Source organism: Protopterus annectens, chromosome 6.part0, assembly GCF_019279795.1.
Source record: "Protopterus annectens isolate FY-2018-M chromosome 6.part0, PAN1.0, whole genome shotgun sequence".
Taxonomy (NCBI): domain Eukaryota; kingdom Metazoa; phylum Chordata; order Ceratodontiformes; family Protopteridae; genus Protopterus; species Protopterus annectens.
Window position 1 is genome coordinate 1,971,246,565 of NC_056737.1, and position 24,267 is coordinate 1,971,270,831.

The following is a 24,267-nucleotide window of genomic DNA, read 5'->3' on the forward strand; positions in this document are numbered from 1 at the left end:
CAGGATATGGTACATAACACACAGCAGGTCAATAATCATTCCTTAAAATGCGGCTATGATGCACTGGAAGCCTCCTTTAGATCAGCTATGACTGGTACAGTGATCAGAAGGCATGCATGGTTAAAAGAGCAGCAGAGCACAGAGAGGCAGGAATAGGCGCACCAGAGGCAGAGGGCAATCCAGAGGTGCCTACAGAGGACGTCAGTGGCAGCCTAACAACCAGCGAAATACTGCTGCAGATCCAGCCACTACCACTTCCACAGGACAATCTCAGTGACTTGGCTCTGAAGCCGCCTACCAGGGAACAACCAGAAGCACCCTTAGGCGGAAAGCTAGCCTTATTTTCAGTAAACTGGCATTATATTACAGGAGACAAATGGATTTTACAGACAATAGACAAAGGTTACAGGTTTCACTTCCATACTCTACCAAGGAAGAGAGGAATGCCAAACCTACCTTCAAATCAAATGACAAACGCTCTACAACAGATAGACAACTTACAAAGGTTGAGAGCTATAGAAAAGGTACCACCTATGGAAAAAGGGCAAGGATTTTACTCCAGACTTTTCTTGGTGCCAAGGAAGGAAAATCAATGGAGACCTATTCTAGACCTGTCCGCACTGAACACATACCTCATTGTCCCAAAATTCAAAATGCTGACCCTACAGCAGCTTCTTCCCATGCTGGGCAAGGAGTCTTGGCTGGTAACTCTAGATCTCAAGGAGGCATACCTGCACGTCCCCATACGACCAAATTGCAGAAGATACCTTAGATTTCTTGCAGGATCAGAGCATTATCAATTCTCAGCATTGCCTTTTGGCTTATCTACTGCGCCCAGAGTATTCACGAAATGCCTGGCATCAGTAATTGCTCATTGCAGGCTTCAGGGAATTCAAATTTACCCTTACCTGGACGACTGCCTGTTACAAGCGGACAACAAAAACAAATTAACAAGACTTGAAAAGGGTCATTCATCTACTGCAAGCCTTGGGATACACAGTAAATATAAAAAAAAAATCAAGGCTGTTGCCATCCCAAAGGATAACTTTCTTGGGTGCAAAACTGGACACTTCAAATCAAATGGCATTCCTCACAGCAGAAAACAAAAGCACCTTCCACTCTACTTCATGGCATTAACAACGCAGAACCAGCTTACAGCAAGAAAAGTCCTGCAAGCCCTGGGTTACATGGCATCCTGCATAATATTGATCCCACATGCCAGGCTGCATATGAGGAAGTTGCAATGGTACCTCAGGAATTTATGGTCTCAGCACAAACACAGCCTAGAAACCCAAATTCCAATGATTCCTTGCCTGAAACAAGAATTCCAATGGTGGGCTCAGGCCTGTCAATTGAACAAAGGACTGCCCTTCCACAGCCCCCAACCAAGCCAGACTATAACCACAGACGCTTCAGACCTCGGTTGGGGGGCACACATGATGGACAAGTGCATACAAGGCTTATGGACTCAAGGCCAGCAAAACCTACACATAAACCAAAAAGAGATGCTGGCAGTAAAACTGGCAATTCAGGCATTCAGACCGTTTCTACATCAGGGGCATTTATTGATAAGGACGGACAACACCACAGTAATGTGGTATATCAACAAGCAGGGGGGCACACACTCGTATCCTCTATGCCGGATGGCAATGGATCTATGGAATGTGGCCCTAAGCTACAACATACAGCTCAAGGCAATATTTGTGCCAGGAAAAGAAAACATGCTAGCAGACATCTTAAGCAGGACTACCATGGATGCCCACGAATGGATGCTGCATCCAGACATCTTCAAATCTATCACAAGGAAATGGGGACTACCAGAAATAGACTTATTTGCATCCCCACACAATCACCAATTGAAAAAATTTTGCACAAGGACTTACCACCCACTTGCTTGGAAGGTGGACTCCCTATCTTTCAGTTGGGAAAACCTGACAGCATATGCATTCCCACCTCTTCCTTTGATGCACAGGGTACTATTGAAGATCAAAGAAGACCACCCAAGGATCATCCTGATAGCTCCAGACTGGCCGAGGCAGCACTGGTACCCACTACTGAGGAGTATGTCTCGGGAACTCCCATGGCCTCTACCTTTAGTTCCTTTACTGCTAACACAGAACAACTTCAGAACCCTGCATCCGAACCTGAAAACACTGCAGCTAGCAGCTTGGAGCATTGCATAAGACAGAATAACCCAGATTTATCTCAAAGGGTTAAAGACATTCTCTTGGAAGCTCGCAGACCTTCAACAAGAAAAACTTACTCAGCAAAATGGAAAAGATATCTCTGTTGGAGTGCAGCAAAAGGGCAAAATGTAGCACTGGTAAACATCCTGGAGTATTTAGCAGAGCTTTACCACAACGGCCTGTCTTACTCTTCCATTAAGATTCATGCCTCAGCTATTTCAGCAGAATACAACATAGATCCTCCAGTCTTCTCTCATCCTCTCCTCAGGCAGTTTCTAAGAGGAATCAAAAATGTAAAGCCTCCAAGGAAACCACCACTGCCTACATGGGACTTGAACTTTGTACTAGAAAAGTTGACACTCCCCCCTTTTGAACCAGCAGCAACAGCAGAATTACAGTTCTTATCATGGAAAACAGCTTTCCTGCTTGCAATCTCTTCAGCAAGAAGGGTTTCTGAACTACAGGCATTAATGGCAGTACAACCCTTCCTTATCTTCCATCAAGATAGAGTGTCCATGAGAACTAATCCTACCTTTATGCCAAAGGTGGTCTCCAGGGTATCTTTAAACCAGGCAATCCACCTACCTACATTCTTCCCCAACCCACAGAATAGGGGAGAAAGACTGCTACATACCTTGGATGTGCATAGGCAACTGCGCTACTACCTGGACAGAACCAAGAACAATAGAAAAACTGACCAGCTTCTGGTAGCTTATGCCACAGGAATGGAAGGAAAAGCAATTTCAAAACAGACAATCTCAAAATGGATAGGAAATTGCATTAGATTTTGTTATTCTTATCATGGAAAAGCAACTCCAGAACATATCAGACCTCACTCCACAAGGGCTACAGCCACTACTACAGCTTTTTTACGAGGAGTGGCTACAAAAGACATTTTAGAGGCTGCTACTTGGAGCTCCGTGCATACATTTGCCAAGCATTATAATCTACCCTTATATTCCAGATCCCGAGCAGGTTTTGCCACTGCTGTTTTGCAAGGGATCTTAGCTACACCATAATCTTGTTAGGGCCTCCTCCCCCAGTTTGGCTATGGTATTCTACCCATTTGTAAGGACTGCAGATGCATCCTTGAAGGACATAGTACAGTTTTGTACCTACCATAAATGTAGATGTCCGAGAGGTATACATCTGCAGTCAGGATTACCCACCCTCCTTCCCCTCTGTGGTATTCCTAGGGTATTTGCCCATCTTGTAGCTAGCTGGGGGAATCTATTATGGTGTATTTGTTTGTATATATGTATATACATGTTTATTTCTATTTGCTCTCTGTTGTTTGGAAACATTTGCATTTATCCAAATTTAGCCTTCCTAGAGGGCATCTGGCATCTGGGGCAAGAAACACTGAGGAAAATGGCGTCGGCTGATGCCTTTATACCCGAAGAACTGCAGCTATGACGTCGGGTGAAGTGCGACACCAGCCGAGGCCAGACCCAGACTTTGGAATCCGGCCAACCGAAGGGCTGCCTGAAGCCAGGACAACCCATTTGTAAGGACTGCAGATGCATACCTCTCGGACATCTACATTTACGGTAGGTACAAAACTGTACTATCTGGATCATTCTCCCCTCTTTAAGAGGCATCCCACAGCCACCCAATGATCAGCTCCTCCTTTTCCAGCCAGTCATAGATAGCCTCCTTTCTCAAGGAACCATACAACCTGTCCCCCCTGACAGAAAAGGTAAAGGGTTTTTACTCCAGACTCTTCCTAGTCCCAAGGAAAGATGAACCATGGAGACCTATCATGGGTTTCTCTCACTTCAACCTTTTCTTACAAGTACCCACCTTTTGTATGCTTACTGTCCAGACTCTCTTTCCCTTGGTAATGCCTCAGGGATTTCTAGCCACCTTGGACAAAAAGGATGCCTACCTATACGTCCCTGTAAGGCCCAACGGCAGGAAATATTTATGTTTTTCTGTGGGTTCCTCACATTTTTAGTTATCTGCCTTGCCCTTTGGACTTTTTACAGCTGCAAGGGTATTCACCAAGTGTCTGGCTCCAGTGATTTCTTATTGCAGGGTCCAAGGGATTACATTTTTTCCCTACCTGGACGACCTCCTGATACAGGCAGAATGTTTCAGATCCTTACACCACCAATTATACAAAGTTAGCTCAGTCCTGCAGGCACTGGGAGACATCATTTACCCCAAGTCCAACCTAAATCCCTCCCAGCGCCAAGTTTTGCTGGGGTGCAGAATAAGGACAGATGTCATGAAAGCATTCCTTCCACCCAAAAAAGGTGGAAAACCTAAAGCAATACCTGTTCTCTGTCCTCAACTCCACTGCTATGACAGCCAGACAATATCTCAGATTACTGGTTCATATGGCTTCCACTATTCCAATGCTGCCATTGGCAAGACTCCACATGAGAAAATTGCAGTGATACTTGAGGTCCACATGGAACAACACTCCCACCCCTTGGACTTCAGAATTCCCTTCCTTCCATGCCTAAGGAAAGAGATCCTGTGCTGGTTGGACCAAGTCACACTCAACCCAGGACTTCCCTTACAACCCCTTTCCTCAGTTCAGGAGATGCAAACAGATGCCTCAGATCTGGGCTGGGGAGCTGCTTTGGTCAGCCTGAGGGTGCAGCATACCTGGTCAGACACCTTCAGGCAGGAACACATCAACATCAGGGAAATAAGAGCAATCCTATTTGCCTTGAGAGACGTCCTGTATATCCTAAAACAAGGACCCCCTGAAATTGTTCACAGACAACACTACAGTTCTATGGTATGTGAACAAATGGGGGGGCAAAATCCTACTTGCTATGCAGACTTGCACTCCAAACGTGGGATCTAGTGGCCCAACAGGGAGTCACCCTGCAGGCAGTTTATATCCCTTCAGCACAGAACACTCAGGCCCACACTTTGAACAGGTCCATGTCACAATCCCACGAATGGATGGATGCTTCACAGAGATGTGTTCCTGGGCATTGTCCACAAGTGGGGTACACCATGAATAGATCTGTTTGCCTCCCCACTGAACAGACAGCTAGCAGTATTTTTCACCAGGCTACCCAGTCCCCTAGTGAGGGCAATGGACACCTTTTCAATCTCATAGAAGGGGATATTTCTCTATGCATTCCCCCTTCCCACTACTACAAAAAGTCCTACTGAAAATCCAGTGGGACAAACCAAAAATCGTGTTGGTGACTCCCATTAGGCCAAGATAGCATTGGTTCCCCTTCCTCCTGCATTTAGCCAGGGGCAGTCATCACAAGTTACCTCAGAGTGGACCTTCTCAATCGGGACAAGGGATCCCTAATCCATCCCCACCTGGAATCTCTGAAACTAACTCTGCAGGGTGATAGAATTTTGATCTCTTACAGACACCTTTACACCAAGAACATGCTGACATTCCTGCAGGAGACCAGGAAACCTAGTATTAGGAAATCTTATTTGTCTAAATGGAAAGATTCTCCATGTGGTGTATACAAAGACAGCTGGACCCACTTCAAGGTGAGGTCCTCTTAGTGCTGTATTATCTGTGTGAATTCTTGTAAGCAGGGTTGGCATAGTCCTCTGTTAAGGCCTACCTTGCTATTTTGGCTTGTCTGCCTCTTGACCCTCCTCTAGCATCCCGTCTTCCAGCAAAGTTATTCTTCAAAGGAGTACTGCATCTCATGTCCCTCAGGAGGCCAGTTCCACCTCCATGGGACCTGAACTACAGTTTAGAGAAGCTCACGGTTGCTCCCTTTGAACCAGCATATAAAGCATCTCTAAAACACTGTACTTGGAAAACTGTATTTCTGGTGGCCCTGACATCAGCCAGAAGAGTGTCCGAGCTCCAGGCTCTCATGACAACACCTCCTTTTTTCATCTTCCATAGGGAGAGAGTGAAACTGAGGACCAACCCTTCCTTCATGCCTAAGGTGGTCAGTGAGTTGTCCTTAAACCAAGGTATTCACCTGCCCACCTTTTTCCCACATCCCAAGATTGACAGTAAGAGAGTCTTGTATTCCCTTGATATTCACAGACCACTTAGATTTTACCTTGACAAGACCAAGTCCATTAGGAAATCAGAGGAATTACTTGTCTCCTGTCACCAAAGACCTCTAGGAAAATCTGTGACAAAACAGACCATTTCTGCCTGGATTTCCAGGGCTGTATCTTTTTGCTACACCTACCATGAAAAACATCTAAATTCAAAAAGTAATGGCCACTCCACTAGAGCCATGGGCCATCTGGAGCCTTCTTTAAAGGACCGGATACTGCTTCCATTCTAGGTACATGGACATTTGTCCATACCTTCACTAACACTACAGACCGGATCATATCTCCAGATCTGGAGCGGGATTTGCTAGGGCAATCCTACATTGTTTCGTGGAAAACAGTTCCATGCCACACCCCCGTCTTCTTCCCTTTGAGCTTCAGGCACTCACCCAAGTGTTTTGAATACTGCAACATGAGAAAAGAAGGACAAAGATTAGTTGTGTAAAATCTTTACACCATAACCATAGATGTCCTTCTCTTCCATGTTGCAGTATTCATTCTCTCTTTCCTAACCCCCTTTTTTAATTAAAACTATCCCTTCTTGGATGACACAGGACTTATACAGCTGTCCTGGGACTGGGGTCCGATTGGTACATTTAGTTCTGGGGAAAGGTACATGCAGACATCACTTTTATGGCCCACTTACCCTCGGCCAGCATTAGATGTCCCACGTACCTAGCAGTGACTAGAAACTTTTGTATACTGGTCAGATGTTCGGGTATCTAACAGAGGATAACCCAAGGGTTTTGAGTACTGCAACATGGAAGAGAAGGACATCTATGGTTATGATAAGATTTTACACAAATATTCTTTCCTTTGGGTCTCTCTTATTTGTGTGAGTTGCTCAATGCTGGTCTGGCCTATTCTATTAAGGCCCACTTATCTCCTCTCTCTAATTGTCTGCCTGTATCTCCTCCGTTGGCTTCTAGATTTGAAGCTAAACAGTTCCTTAAAGGAGTCATTCATACGAGACCTCCCAAGAAGCCTGTTCATCCTTCCTAGGATCTTAATTTTGTTTTGGAGAAGTTGACTCAGACTACTTTTGAGCCTGCTGCTTCAGCTTATTTGCAACATTGTTCTTGGAAGACTTTTCTTTTATTGGCCCTTACTTCTGCCAGACTGGTGTCTGAGATTCAAACCCTTATGGCTTGTCCTCCTTTTTTGATATTTCTTAAGAACAGGGTGTCCTTGGCATACTAATCCTTCTTTTATGCCTAAGGTGGTTAATGAGTTGCCACTTAATCGGTCTATTCACTTGCCTACTTTTTCCCCCTCTCCGCAGTTTGACAGCGAGCGGGTGCTGCATACTTTGGATGTTCATAGACAACTCAGATTTTATTTGGATATGATTAAGGCTATTAGAATATCTAATCAGTTGTTTGTTTCTTTTCATGCTAGGTCCTTAGGCTTAGCTGTATCTAAGCAAACTATTTCTTCTTGGATTTCAAAGGCTATTTCTTTGTGTTATACTTTTCATGGTAAGAGCCTTCCTTATTCTGTAAAGGCTCATTCTACTAGAGCTGTGGCTTCTTCTGGTGCTTTTTTCAAGGGCTTGGACACTAATTCTGCTCTTGAAGCAGGTACCTGGACTTCTCTGCATTCTTTTACCAAACACTAAGTTGGATGATATCTCCAGAGCTAGAGATGGTTTTGCTAGGTCCTTTCTTCATGGCTTTCTCTAGAGGCTCTACTGCTCCTTCATCCTCCCATGTTTCTTCCTGAGCTTTGGCACTGTCCCAAATGTAAAGAATACTGAACAGTGAATATAAGGACATGGTGCAGTTGTTTTAAATCTTACCATAACAGTAGATGTCCTTAAATTCACTGTTGCAGTATTTATTCTCTCCCTCCTTCCTCCCCTAGTCCTTTACCTTCCTAGATGTACTGATTACCTGCTGGGTTTCCTTAGACTGCTGTTCCTACTGGGGCAATCAGTTCTGAGGATGGTACATCTGGACATCACCTTTATGCCCTACACTATGCGAGGAGCATACCTATGACATTTGGATTACCTTAAAGTAACAGTAGGCTTTGGTATACTGGCCAGACGTTGGACTTCCGATGGCAGGGAATCCCAAACACAATGGACACTGTTGCAGTGAAGGAAAGGACAATTGCTGTTATGGTAAGATTTTACACATCTGTACTTTCCTGCTAAAGTTATCAACCTACCTTTGTATATCTGTCAACACCAAGAAGAGCAAATTACAACCTACCCAGTCCATAGAATTCATAGTATTCCAGATAGACACCGTACTTCAGATAGCAAAGCTACCCTCAACGCAGGTCCGATCAAATTGGATCAGTTGCTCTTCAGTTATTAAGTCATACCCACCCCCTAGCTCGACTGATATTAAGACTTCTAGGTCCAGTGTCTTCGTCAGTAGGGATGGTCCCCTTAGCCTGATATCACATGAAAGTTCTACAATGGACATTAGCTGTACAGTGATCCCAGAAAATTCATCCCTTTCACTACCAAATCTGACTCGTGCAGATCTGCAAGAACTGTATCCATTGGTGGATTTTGTCAAACTCAGTCACTCCGGTCAGCTTTTCTCTCCTCCGGTACCCAAAGCCACAATAATCACAGACACCTCCCTCCCTTCCTGGGTGTGGTAGGGGGCATTTCATAGGGGGAACAGTGAACAGCATCCCCATTAGCGGCAAACCTTTACATCAGTGTCTTGGAATTAAAACCATCCCTTCTTACATTGAGCGCTCTTTAGGACCATCTACCTGTTGATGTGATTGCCATACATTCAAACAACATGTCCATAATTTTGGTACATCACCAGACAAGGTGGAACAAACAAGATGAAACTAGATCATACACTCTTTGCCAAGAAGCCATGAAAATCTGGCAATGGGTGATGTCTTCAAACCACTTTCTAGTAGCAATGCAAATAGCTGGCACATCCAGCATCCTAGCAGACAAGCTGAGCAGATCGATATTGCTACCTCGTGAGGGGTCTCTTAGCACATCAGTAGCAACAAAGATCTTCAGCCCCTGGGGCCAACCTTGCTGCGTCCTTTTTGCTTCTCACCTAAACAGCAAATGCGGAAGTTAGTTTGGCCTCATCCCTCCACAGAGTCGGTCATCGAGAGATGCTTTAGTCCATCCTTGGCCCCCAGGTTTCTCTTAAGTCTTTCCCTCCACTCTCCTCATGCCCAGGTTCATCCAGAAAGCAATGGAGTGAAAGACCAAAGTAATCTCATTGCCCCCTTCTGGCCTCAACAGATATGGTTCCCCTTTCTTTGGCCTCACTTAGTTCACTCACTATGGGTGCTGCATCCCTCCCTGGATCTCCTCACACACCCCTCTGGGATGCCTCTACTGGACCTGCAGACCCTAAAACTAACCGCATGGTTTCTCCAGTTCTAACAATTGCCAGAGACGCTAGTCTTTCTTCCCCAGTAGTAAGTATCATATCGTCCACTCATTGATTTACCAGTTTTCTTTCCTAGATTTTCCAATAAAGGAACATGGACTACATGCATTATATGTGCACAGACAATTCAGATTTTACCTTCACCATACCAGGATTTTCAGAAAATCAGACCAGTTGTTCATATTCTTCTCTGAGAAAAAAAATTCTAATTGCAGTTCTTTTGTCTGTGATTCACTACGTATGCCTGTACAATCAAAATCTAAAGTGCATTCTACAAGAGCAGTGGCACTCTCAACAGCTTTTACTAAACAAGTTCCTGTAAGTGGTGTATGCAGCAGCAACTTGGTCCTCAAATCATACTTTTGTATCTAACTATAAATTAGATATGCAGTCCAGGATGTGCACATCTTTTGGTTCTGCCATACTTGGGAATATCCTGCCTTGAGTCCACCCAGATACCCACTGGGTAGGTTGGGAATCTGTCCTACATGTTGAATTAAAGGAAAAAAGACTGCATCAAATACAGAAATTATGTACTTACCATAATGACAAATCTATGTTGTCTTTTCATCCAGTTCAACTCCCCTTTTTCCTTTCCCCTTCCAAATTGTCCCTTTACATCTAGAGATCAGCCAGATCTTTTTCTGGACCCTGTCTGCTGTAAAATAAAAATGTAGAGTAATGACCACCAAGGCTCTCTTATCGACACAGTTTGTGTTTGTGTGTGTTTGTATATGGGTCCATGTCAGAAGATCGAAGTTCCACAGCATCAAATGTCATATGATCGAGACCATATGATCAAGTTTCCATAATGTCGAAACTTGTGTATGGAGATCACAGTATGGTGGGTATTGGGGAGTTTACCCTATCTTCCCACTGTAGTGCAATGTTGGAGTTGGTGTGTATATATATATATATATATATATATATATATATATATATATATATAAAATAATGTGCAGGGTCACGACCATGTGACATTTGACATTATGGTATTTCAGTCTTGTAACATAGATCTATACATATATGTGCACATAATCATTGCGTAGGGCCAATCAACAAACTCATTCTGAGAGAATTGAAGCAGGTGAGGGGAATTGTGGTTAGGGGAGGAGTCAAAGGTTTCAGATCCAAAGCTTTAGTATAAGGTGTCAAGGTCAGATCTAACTGGATCCGACAACCCAGATGTTGAACCAGACAAAAAGAAGACAACGTGGATCTATCGTCCTGGTGAGCACTTACAACTAACTGCTTGGATGGATGATGTTTTTAATACCCTTTAGGCACCTTTTCTGTTATGATTTGTGTCAGGTGTGGAGGCAAGGAAGCCTGCCACTTAAAATCATTTAGTAGAAAATTATAAAATGTTTCTAGTTGGTGCCACCAAAATAACCAGCACCCATTCAAGGCTAGTGTTTCTCTGGTTCTTCAGTATTTATGTGAGTTGCTATCCTATGGCTGGTCTTACTCTTTAGTCAAGGTTCATTTGTCTGCCACATCAGCATTGTCTGTTCAAGGATCCCTCCCTTTCAGTGTGACCTCATGTGAAAATGTTTTTGAATGAGCTGCTGCAAAAGAAGCCTCCTAGGAAACAGGTTGCTCCTTCTTGGTATCTTAATTTTGTATTAGAAAAGGTAACGTGCTCCAGTTGAACAAACTCGTCAGGCTGGCTTTAGGTTCTTAACACAGAAAGCAGTTTTACTAATTGCTCTGATGATCTCTGGAAAAAGTGTCTGAGTTGCAAGGTCTCATGGTTGGCTAGCCTTATCTCATTTTCCACAAAGATAAGGTTTCTTTAAGAATAAATCTTTCTTAAATGTTTGAAGGTGGTATCCAGGTTTGTCTTAAGCTAAGCTATCCGTCTCCCTGTCATTCTTATCAGAAAATTAAAAATGAGAGAGAGGGTCCTTGGATGTCCACAGGTAACCCTGGTACTATCTTGACGGAACATAAAAGGCTCTTGCCACCCCCAAAGTGCCTTTTTAGGCAAGGCTCAAAAGTCAAACCCACCTCCATAGACAGCACAAGGAACAAGAAACTAAGGGTAATGCTGCTAAACGCCAGAAGTCTTAACCTCAAGATGCACCTTTTCGAAGCTCTCCTCAGTATGGAGAACATCGTTATCTGTGCAGTGACAGAAACCTGGTTCAAGGCTCCAGAGAGCACCCCAGCACTACCAGGTTATACCTCATATCATGCTTTTCGGCCCCAAAACCCGGACCAAACCACAAAAGGAGGGGGAGTTTCCATATTTATCAAGGATATCCACACCTCCAGGTTAGTGGCATTGCACGAAGTATCGGAGACCATCCATGTGCAACTGACAGTAGGCAAGACTGCTTTTCAGTTTATAGCATCCTACAAACCACCCTCTCAAAGTCAGGAATCCCACTCAGCTTTCCTGAAAACATTGGAGAACATGAAGATCTCTCCGAACACCATTATATTGGGCGACTTCAACTACCCAAACATAGACTGGGAGCATTACTCAAGCCCCAGTACCTTAGTCCAAAGGTTCCTGGAATTTATAAACTCAAATGCTATGGAACAACTAGTCACCACTCCCAGAAGAGGGAAAAACATACTAGACCTGATCCTTACCAACATGGGGACTCTATGCTCCATACCAGAAGTATATCCCTCATTGGTAAGATCAGACCATAAATTAATTTCACTGGATATCCACATCCCGACCACACCCCCAGCCCAGAAAACCACAGTGAAAAACTTCTCAAAAGCGAACTTCACACTTCTCAAAACCGAAGTGGAATCCTTCAAGGCCCCAGGGCCAGTGGAAACTACGGCCCAAACTGCAGAATCCTATATAAACGCATTCTACGGACATCTCCAGGAATGCATGGATCATGCTATCCCAAACAAAATCAAGACCCAATCATCCAAAGGCAGGCGTCCAGTCTGGTGGACCCCAGCCATAAATAAACTGTACAGCAGAAGGAGGAAGCTACTACATGATAGAGCAAAATCCCTAAAAGGGAAAGCATCTCTGATCAGTACTAGCAAAAAATTACGATACCTCATAAAATCCTCCTAGGCCAGCTTCGAGAGAAAAATTGCACAGGACACTAAAGACAATCATAAGGCTTTTTTCAGTTATGTTAGGAACCTGGGATGCAACTCCCAGACGACTTGTTCTGAGTTGATTCTAAACGACAAAAAATACACTGAACCCACAGACATCGCCAATATCCTGGCAGACAGGTTCAGTGCAAACTTCTCCACCCCCCAAAAGAGCAAGTATCTGTCCCGGCAGAGTGCAGCCTCCCAAACATCTCTGATGCTCAGGTGAAGGCCGCCCTCTCCAAAGCAAAAAACACTGCTTCCATGGGACCAGATGGCGTCCCGGGTTGCGTCCTACATGAACTCCAAGAAGAACTAATCCCTCAAGTAAAACTGCTGTACAGTCTCAGCCTCACTACAGGATATGTGCCCAAAGAATGGCGTACAGCAACAGTGGTCCCACTCCACAAAGGTGGCACCTCTACGGACCCTGGAAACTATCGCCCCATAAGCCTGACTAGCCTAGTCTGCAAGGCTATGGAGAGGATCGGATCATCATGGAACTCATAAACAAAGACATTGGGGACCTACAGACACTAGATCCTACCCAATTTGGCTTCGTCAAGGGCAGATCCTGCCTTTTGAACCTGGTCGACTTCTTCAAAACAGTCACCAAGGCCATAGATGAAGGGAAGGTAGTCCACACAGCCTATCTGGACCTCGCAACGGCATTTGACACAATACCCCACTCGGGCATCATAGATAAGCTATCCAGCCTAAATATAAACCTCTATGTCACAAGATGGGTCGCAAACTGGCTCAAAGACAGAACCCACAGAGTCAGAGTTGCTGGAGCCATGTCAGACTCGAAACCGGTCACAAGTGGCGTCCCACAAGGTTCTGACCTGGGACCTCTCTTGTTCGGTATTTACTTTTCTGAGGTACAGGCCAACGTGGGAGGACTATGGCTCACCAAGTTCGCAGATGACTGCAAACTGGGCACCATAATCGACTCTCCAGCTGACACAAACATCCTTCAAAAAGGTCGCAGAGACGGATTACTGGTGCCAGAGCCATAGTCTAAAGCTAAATGCCAAAAAGTGTATAGTCATACCCTTTGACAAAAACAATGTGCTCACAAATTACCACATAGGTGGTAACCCACTAAGTTCAGAGAAAGTAATTAGGGATCTGGGGACCCAAGTTGATAGCAATCTCTCCTTTGACAACCACATTGCCAAAGTGGGTAGGAAAACCTTCTACATAGCCCACCTCATCATGAAAGGATTCACATCTAGATCAAGAGAGGTAATCGTGCCCCTTTATTCATCCCTCATCAGGCCCATCATAGAGTACAATTCCCCCTTTGGGATGTACCTTACCCGACACCTGCAGCAATTAAAAAGACCCCAAAAGTACCTCACCAGGAGGGTCAAGGGACTCAAACAGATGCCATATGCTGCTCGGTTAAAAAACTCCAGCTCTACTCAGTTGCATACCGCCTACTTCGAGGCGATCTATGCCTGACATATAAAACTATGTCCAACCCAGAATTAATGGACATGCTCCACCTCAGTAAATCTAAATCCCTTAGAGCCACGCGCTCGAGGGACTTGAACCTCAGCACAGAAATAAATAGAACATGCTGGAGGGAATGATTCATAACCCAGAGGCTCCCTTCGCTCTGGAATAGAATTCCAATTCATGTTAGGCAGAGCACCTCATTGACTCTCTTCAAGAAGAATCTTGATGAGTGGATGGGGGATCGTAGGTTTGTCCCGGGGATTACTTCCGTGTCACTATTAGACAGAGGCACAGTAAACTAAACTTTAAAAAGGGCACAGTATACTCAAATCAAGGGGTGGCGTAAGCCAAACACAATCGGGCTAGGTTTATAAATGCCCCAGGGTAGATAGCCTAGTATGAACCTATGAACAAAATCTTTCAGAAAAACTTGTCAGTTTATTTCTTATGAAAGCAGGAAAAAAAGGACAACCTGTTTCAAAACAGATTCAATATGGTTGTCTCATGCCATTACTTTTTGTTATTCTCAATACAGCAAAATTGTTCCAGGCAGGGTCAAGGCTCTCACTGTACCAGGGCCTTGGTTTCATTGATGACTTTTTGCATAGGGATGCATGCTAGAAGTATTCTAGAAGCAGCAGTGTGGTCATCTAAGAACACTTTTTTTTTTTTTTTTTTTTTTTGTACAGCACACTGTAATCTACACTCCTTCTCTGGTCTAGAACAGGCTTTGCTAGGACCATTCTCCAGCAGCTCCTGGACCTTCATCCTTCCTCCTTGTCACTTTAGGATATTGTAAATCTACCCATATAGCTAAGGCCACTGTAGCAGTGATCAAATGAAGAACATAGTACAATTGTATAAGCAAACTTGCCATAGCAGTAAATGTTTGAATGATCACTCCTTCAGTGCCATTCCTTACCTCCATCCCACTTTTTTATTGCATGCATTTATGCAAGGGTGTGTCTTTTTTATTTTTATAGTCCAAGCATTGTTCAGTCAGGCATTAGCTTTCCTTTTTTCAGTTGGCATGAAAACTTTGAAGGGCTCTGTGGCCAAACCTGACTAATGGTTTGGATGCATGGAACGTTCCTTGAAGGCTTTGAAAGCTGCCCAGCTGTTGGATCCTTAGGAAGATTCAACCCCTTATAGCTGAGGCTACTGCAGTAGTGATTATTTGAACATCTACTATTGTGGGAAATTTGCTTGCACAACTATACTGTGCCATTTGTGATTTCTGTAGTGCTTAAGCATCTTAACCAAGGAATTTGCTATGGTGGCTAAAGCTTTGCAGTGTGAAGATATCCTGAATGTTTTCTTACCGGGATAAATATGGACCTAATATAGAGATTTCCTGTTGGAGTCTCTGTTGGGCATTTCCTTGGACACAGTCTCAAGGGGTGACTATAATTGGAAGAAATCCTCTGTAATCACTGTGCAGAGATATAACTGATTTGCTACTCACTACACAAGTCCCTTTCATACATAAGCTGATAAGGTGGTGTTTATATTAGATGAGCGAACTTTCAAAAGTTCGACTGTCAATGTCGACACCATATGATCAAATTTTTGAAAGTTTGAACGTTTTAATGAAGATCTCCATACAGCACGGAATGGGAAGATTTCCCTTTTCTGCACTGTAGTGCGATCTTGGAGTAGGTATATTTAAAGAGTAGGGGGTGTAGGGGGTTGCCCCTGCTTAAAATGTTCAAGTAGGTTGTTTGTGTAATTTTTTTTTTTTTTTTATTTTTTTATTAGATGTTCAAACTTTTAAAAATTCGACCATATGACAGTCAAACTTTTGAAAGTTCAATCATCTAATATAGAGATAAGGTGAGTACACATCTTTTTACTAAAAAGAATTACCTCACCTTTTTACTGTCGTTTCTCCAAAGGTATACAAGTATATTTTACAAAGTTGGTTGAAGACACTGCAGTTTCCTTTTCCATTCTGTGAACTAATTCCTCCCTTTTTTCATCTATACAGACAATTGAAAAAATACATTTGTTGTACTTCGATGCATGATATAGGGTCAGCGCAGTGTAACTATGAATTTTGCACATGTTGATCTTAAGTATATGTTGTTCATGGATTACAGTACTTAATTTAAGAGAGAGAGATGACGGCACTTTCATCTTGCATTTTATTTTATTGCTAGGACATTACAGCCTTTCTTTGAAGGCCTGTTGCCTCGGGATAATCCAAGAAACACGCGATTTGCTATCAACTTCTTTACTTCTATTGGTCTTGGAGGACTGACGTAAGATAGTTTATTGGTTAATTATGTATACTGTATAGAACTTCACGTATGATCCTTAATTCACATATTTTATTTTCTCAGAGACGAACTACGTGAACACCTGAAAAATGCTCCAAAGATGATTATGACAAAAAAACAGGATGTTGGTTCTTCAGATTCTTCATCATCTTCCGCATCCGACTCCGATTCATCTTCAGACTCAGATTCTGATAGTACCAGCAGTGATAGTGATAGCAGCTCAGGGTCATCAAGCGAAGGTGACTCTTCATCCAGCAGCAGTAGCAGTGGAAGCACTAGTGGTGGCTCAGGTATGATGCAGTTTGGATGTATTTGAACTTTATTAAGGCAGTCTTATCAGGTAATGCATTTGTGTTTGGCCACTAGGGAATGGTCTGATAAAATACTTCCAAATAATTCTTGTATTACCTTATGTAGCATCCATTTAACACCCATTTATATCAGACTTAACACAGGCCTTTCAGACAAGAGGTACGTGGGCCCGAGCTCCTCAGAACTTTCTCACCATTTTACAGTTCGTGTCAGAATGAGAGAAATTAACTTTAGGTGTTTCCTTAGAAGACCGTAACCATTTGTTTTGTTTTTTTTTCTGTAACATTTTTGCCTTTTGTATTTAGAAACTAGATGTCCTTCAAGGATGCATCTGCAGTCCTTACAAATGGGTTGTTCTGTCGTCAGGCAGCCCTTCGGTCGGCCGGATTCCAAAGTCTCTGGGTCTGGCCTCGGCTTGTGTCGCACTTCACCCGACGTCATAGCTGCAGTTCTTCGGGTATAAAGGCATCAGCCGACGCCATTTTCCTCAGTCTTTCTTGCCGTGGCGCGAAGCAGAAGCTGTTCGCAAGTGCCGGTCGGTCAGAACCAGAGATTACTACTACAAGTACCGAAGACTTCTAAAAAGCTAAGTACCCCGTTGGGGACTCTTTCTTGCCTCAGCCAATGTCAGAAAAAGTGAATAACTGTTTAACTTGTGGGAAACAAATACCTCATAAAGATTTCCACTCTTACTGCTTACCTTGTTTAGGCCCAGACCACGATGTAGCAGCTTGTCCAGCCTGTGCTTCTTTCAACCGACGGACGCTTAGACGTCGGTCGGAATTTGCTGAAGAGTTTTTCGGCTCCGTTTTTGCTTACATTATGCCGTCGGATACTCCGACTACGCAAATTTCTAAAAAACGCAAGGAAAAGGACCGACACTCGCGGTCTGCGGTTTCGGCCGAAACCGCGGTTAAGCCAACTGCGAGTGTCTCAGTTTCGGCTGAAACCGAGTCCACGGTTCTTCCTTCGGCCGAAAGCTTACCACTTACCGAGGCCTCATCCAGCCTGGCTGAATCTGCTACTGAAATCCCACCTGCACTTGCAGGTTCGCAGGATTTATCTGATACTATCCCTTTGGATATTTCTACCCCTGCACATGGAGCTGCTAGGCCTCCTGCATCCATGTCTATTAAGGCCTTTGCCAGGGCTAAAGCAGCAAAAACAACCAAATCTGTGCCTGCTAAGACCCCCTCTCACAGGCATAGTTCCAGTTCACAAATGCTTAGTCTAGCAGAGGATCTCATTTCTTTGATCCGGGGATCCCAACCACATCCAGACAGGGCCTCTCACCCACCACCAGAGAAGAGGACTAGAGTAGAGCCCCCTGAGCCAGTTTCTTCAGATGGCTCCTCTGATGAGTCAGATAATTCAAACCCTCCCGAGGGCCCCTTTTCTCCTTATGAGGACTCTGATGCAGAAGACTCCATTCCTTCTGCCTCTCCGCCTGAGGAATTTTCTTTTGGGGAAACCTTGCATGCTATGAGGGAACAATTTCAATGGCAGGGCCAGGATTTCTCAGACTCTAGGAAAAGGCTTAGAACCTTTTTGCATTTGCCACAGCATAGGCCTTTAGCCATTCCTCCAGTACTTACTGTTGTGGATGATGCTTTTAATGATGCTTGTACTGCTCCTGATTCTCTTCCTCCGGCCCCTGCTAAGCCCGATAGGTACTACAGGGTTCCGGACACACATTATCATTTGTATAAGGCCCCTTTTGCAGATCCCGAAACTATCTCCCAGGGACCCAAGGCTGTAGCAGCTTCTTCTACCAAAAACCCCCTCTTCTCTGAAAGGGAATGTAGGGCCTTAGAGAGATGGGGTAAAAAAGTTTACACTTCTGCTACTCTTTCAGCTAGGGCCTTGAACTGTCAATTCCACATGATTCAGTATCAGGAATTTATGTTAGACCAATTAACTAAAAAACTGTCCTCGGATGAACCATTAGACAAAAAATCTGTACAGGAAATGGTACATAACATTCAGCAGGTCAGTAATCATTCCTTAAAATGCGGCTATGATGCACTGGAGGCTTCCTTTAGATCAGCCATGACTGGCACAGTGATCAGAAGACATGCATGGTTGAAAGAGCAGTCCTTACCAGACCATGTAAAATCAAAGCTCCTAGATGCTCCCATGGATAAGCTCAATTTGTTTGGCTCCCCTGCGCAGCAGGTGCTGAAGAAGGGGAAGAGAAAGCAAAATCTGTCCAGACAGTCAAGGATTTCTTGCAGGTCCAGCCTCCAAGCTTTAGCAGGAACTGGCCTTCCAAGAATTGGTCCTTTCCAGACACCTCCAGAGCTCCGAGAGGCAGGAATAGGCGCTCAAGAGGCAGGGGTCAATCCAGAGGTGCCTACAGGGGACGTCAGTGGCAGGCTAACAACCAGCGAGGTACAGCCACAGATCCAGCCACCACCACTTCCACAGGACAATCACAGTGACTTGGCTCTGGCACCGCCTACCAGGGAACAACTAGAAGCACCCTTAGGCGGGAAGCTAGCCTTATTTTCAGTAAACTGGCATTACATCACAGGAGACAAATGGATTTTACAGACAATAAACCAAGGTTACAGGTTTCACTTCCATACTCTACCAAGGAAGAGAGGAATGCCAAACCTACCTCCAAATCAGAAAACAGAAGCTCTAGAACAAATAACTCACTTACTAAGGATGAGAGCTATAGAAAGGGTACCATCTATGGAACAAGGACAAGGATTTTACTACAGACTCTTCCTGGTACCAAGAAAAGAAAACCAATGGAGACCTATTCTCGACCTGTCCGCTTTAAACACATACCTCATTGTTCCAAAATTCAAAATGCTGACCCTACAGCAGCTTCTTCCCATGCTGGGCAAGGAGTCTTGGCTGGTAACTCTAGATCTCAAGGAGGCATACCTGCACGTCCCCATACGACCAAATTGCAGAAGATACCTCAGATTTCTTGCAGGATCAGAGCATTATCAATTCTCAGCATTGCCCTTTGGCTTATCTACTGAGCTCAGAGTATTCACGAAATGCCTGGCATCAGTAATTGCTCATTGCAGGCTTCAGGGAATTCAAATTTATCCTTACCTGGACGACTGCCTGTTACAAGCGGACAACAAAAACAAATTAACAAAAGGTTTGGAATGGGTCATTCATCTACTACAAGCCCTGGGATACACAGTCAATATAAAAAAGTCAAGGCTGATACCATCCCAAAGGATAACCTTCTTGGGTGCAGATTTGGACACATCAAAACAAATGGCATTCCTGGCAGTAGAAAAACAGGAGCAACTCCCTTTCTACTTCATGGCATTAACAAAGCAGAACCAGCTAACAGCAAGAAAAGTCCTGCAAGCTCTCGGTTACATGGCATCCTGCATAATATTGATTCCACATGCCAGACTACATATGAGGAAGTTACAGTGGTACCTAAGGAATTTATGGTCTCAGCACAAGCACAGCCTAGAAACCCAGATTCCAATAATTCCATGCCTGAAACAAGAATTCCAATGGTGGGCTCAGGCCTGTCAATCAAACAAGGGACTGCCCTTCCACAGCACTCAACCAAGCCAGACCATCACAACAGGCGCCTCAGACCTCGGTTGGGGGGCGCACATGCTGGACAAGTGCATACAAGGCTTATGGACTCAAGACCAGCTGCACCTACACATAAATCAAAAGGAAATGCTGGCAGTAAAACTGGCAATTCAGGCATTCAGACCATTTCTTCGACAGGGTCAACTGCTGATAAGGACGGACAACACCACAGTTATGTAGTACATCAACAAACAGGGAGGCACACATTCATACCCTCTATGCCGGATGGCAATGGACCTCTGGAATGTGGCACTAAGCTTCAACATTCAGCTTCAAGCAATTTTTGTGCCAGGAAAAGAAAATATACTAGCAGACATCCTAAGCAGGACTACCACGGATGCCCACGAATGGATGCTGCATCCGGACATCTTCAAAACCATTACAGGGAAATGGGGACTACCAGAAATAGACTTATTTGCATCCCCACACAATCACCAACTGAAAAAATTCTGCACAAGAACGTACCACCCACTTGCTTGGAAAGTGGACTCCCTATCTTTCAGTTGGAAAAACCTGACAGCATATGCATTCCCACCTCTTCCTTTGATGCACAAGGTGCTATTGAAGATCAAAGAAGACCGTCCAAGGATCATCCTGATAGCTCCAGTCTGGCCAAGGCAACATTGGTACCCATTACTGAGGAGCATGTCTCGGGAACAAATATGGCCTCTGCCCCTAGTTCCCTTGCTGTTAACACAGAACAACTTCAAAACCCTGCATCCAAACCTGAAAACACTGCAGCTGGCTGCCTGGAACATTGCATAAGACCAAATAACCCAGATTTATCTCAAAGGGTTAAAGACATTATCTTGGAGGCTCGCAGACCCTCAACAAGAAAAAAATATTCAGCAAAATGGAAAAGATATCTCATTTGGAGTACTGCAAAAGGAGAGAATGTGTCACTGGTAAACATAGCTAACATCCTGGAATACTTGGCAGAGCTCTTCCACAACGGCCTGTCCTACTCTTCCATTAAGATTCATGCATCGGCTATTTCAGCAGAATACAACTTGGATCCTCCAGTCTCCTCACATCCTCCGCTCAGGCAGTTTCTGAGAGGGATTAAAAATGTAAAGCCACCTAGGAAGCCACCATTGCCAGCATGGGACTTGAACTTTGTGCTAGAAAAGTTGACACTTCCTCCTTTCGAGCCAGCAGCAACAGCAGAATTACAGTACTTATCATGGAAAACTGCTTTCCTGCTTGCAATCACTTCAGCAAGAAGGGTATCTGAGCTACAGGCATTAATGGCAGTACAGCCCTTCCTGATCTTCCATCAAGATAGAGTGTCCATGAGAACTAATCCTACTTTTATGCCAAAGGTGGTCTCCAGGGTATCTTTAAATCAAGCTATCCACCTACCTACATTCTTCCCCAACCCACAGAACAGGGGAGAAAGACTGTTGCATACCTTGGATGTACATAGACAATTACGTTACTACCTGGACAGGACCAAGAGCAATAGAAAGACTGACCAGCTACTGGTAGCATATGCGATAGGAATGGAAGGAAAAGCAATTTCAAAACGGACAATCTCTAAGTGGATAGGAAATTGCATTAGATTTTGTTACTCCTACCATGGGAAGAAAACTCCAGAAAACATCAGGCCTCACTCTACAAGGGCTACAGCCACTACCACAGCTTTCTTACGGTGGCTACCAAAGACATTTTAGAGGCTGCTACTTGGAGCTCCGTGCATACATTTGCCAAGCATTATAATTTACCTTTATACTCCAGATCCCGAGCAGGTTTTGCCACTGCTGTTTTGCAAGGGATCTTAACTACACCATAATCTTATTTCTCCTCCTGCCCCAGTTTGGCTATGGTATTCTACCCATTTGTAAGGACTGCAGATGCATCCTTGAAGGACATAGTACAGTTTTGTACCTACCATAAATGTAGATGTCCGATAGGCATGCATCTGCAGTCAAGATTACCACCCTCCTTCCCTCTGTGGTACTCCTAGGGTATTTGCCCATCTTGTAGCTAGCTGGGGGAATCTATTATGGTGTATTTGTTTGTATATATGTACATACATGTTTATTTTTTGTTTGCTCTCTACTATTTGGAACCATTTGCATTTATCCAAATTTAGCCTTCCTAGAGGGCTCCTGGCATCTGGGGCAAGAAACACTGAGGAAAATGGCGTCGGCTGATGCCTTTATACCCGAAGAACTGCATCTATGACGTCGGGTGAAGTGCGACACCAGCCGAGGCCAGACCCAGACTTTGGAATCCGGCCGACCAAAGGGCTGCCTGACGACAGGACAACCCATTTGTAAGGACTGCAGATGCATGCCTATCGGACATCTACATTTATGGTAGGTACAAAACTGTACTTTTTGTTTTTTTTTTCTTTTCATTGTTTTTTTAATAGCATGTTTACTAAACATGCATTTTATGATTGCTACATAGGCCTGGAATTTAAAACTTGACACTCGCTGAATAGGATTTAATCTCTCTGGTGTTTTGTCTTTCAGAATTGGACTGTGCTGTGAATGTACTTAATTTTGACTGTGATGACATGTTATCATCTAAAATATCTTACCAACTCTCCTATACCACTTCTTTATCTCTGGAGCCAAAGTTTATTGTGCTTTAGGACAAAGGTCATTTCTCCCCTTCTCTTGACAAACCAGGAAACAGAGTCCACTAATTTAGTTGCTCAGGTAGCAGGCATCACCAAATCTGTATTGAGGATGGTTCAGCTTTTCTGGTGCACCCAGACTCCATTTTAAAATGTGTAATTTGTTTTCCTTATTCATCTGCTGCTTAAAAAAAAACAGAGTATGGAAAGTGTGTGTCTAACAGTCAGCAGCATTCCTAATGTTTCCACTCTCTCTTTCATCACTAGTGGTTATTGCCACTCAAAATTGCCACAACTAATGCAAGCACGGGTGAACTTCCTCAGACTTGGGATTAGTAAGACAACTCTCTCAATATATGGAGAACAATCACAGTGAATTTGTGCACGCGAGATGTTGGTATAGATCTCCCATATACCACATCATATGTATGGATGTTCATGTTTACATAGTGGGTCTGAGAGCATCACAAAAGGCAAGTTGCCAACTCCTCACAAGAGCAGGTGACCACCTCTATAGAAGTGGCCACTGCACATGTACTGCAGTTAGGTAAAGATCCATACAAGGCCCCAAGCTTCTTTACCTTATAGCTGTCTGGCGTCTGCCAGAGCTTCAGTGTCTCCTGCCAGTCTTTGCAAGAATGCCCACCGTTTGATCAGCAGACTCCCTCCAGTTCAGGAACACTGTGCAGTTCCAGAGGTGCAAGGACAAGTTGACACTTGCAGGGCACAGGAAAGGCAAGAGAGAAGAAATGAGAGGAATACAGAAAGTGCACAGTAATATATGCACCAGGAGTGTGTCTTGGTCCACATAGCAAGACAGAATTAGACACCAGTAGGCAGGTCTGCCTTTTTATACACATATACAGCAAGGAGATGCTTTAATGTACACAGTGGAAGGTTGAAATCAGAGTATAATTGTTCACTGAGAACTCCTTTGAGAGTGAAGACCAAATAGTAGATCCACAGCAGTGATGCTCCTTAGTGTTAACAGCAAAATAAAATGAGCAGTCTTGGGCTGGAAAGTATGATAAAGCTGTAAATCAAAAGGGCAAAACAAATTGGTAAGAGAGAGTCCTATACTTCAGTTAAGCAAGAAATGATCTTTTCAGTGGTCTTACATGCAGTTTTGGGCTTAGGAACTGGTAACCTTACAGCATACTTGTTTGAGGAGCCCAGCACAGGGATTCCATATCTCAGAATGATGACAGTGGGTGAAACAGCCGTCTACCAGACTGCCATAGGTTAGCGCGCATCCATGTGTGTCTCATTGTGCTTAGCCTAAAACAGGTAGATTTTTCAAATGCTCTTAGCAGAAAATAACTGCTATGCATAATACCTGAATTTCTTTTTTCATGTTCCTGCTGTTTCAGCAAACA

General features: G+C 44.0%; 1 protein-coding gene across 1 annotated transcript in view; it reads left to right on the plus strand.

Annotated features, from left to right (window-relative positions):
* Nucleotides 1-24,267, plus strand: part of LOC122805012 (pre-mRNA-splicing factor CWC22 homolog) — a 159,029-nt gene that overhangs the window by 49,524 nt on the left and 85,238 nt on the right. Inside the window, exons 2-3 of the mRNA XM_044075266.1 lie at nt 16,291-16,392; nt 16,474-16,700. Coding sequence (XP_043931201.1) covers nt 16,291-16,392; nt 16,474-16,700 — 329 coding nt within the window. The remainder of the gene's footprint in view (nt 1-16,290; nt 16,393-16,473; nt 16,701-24,267) is intronic.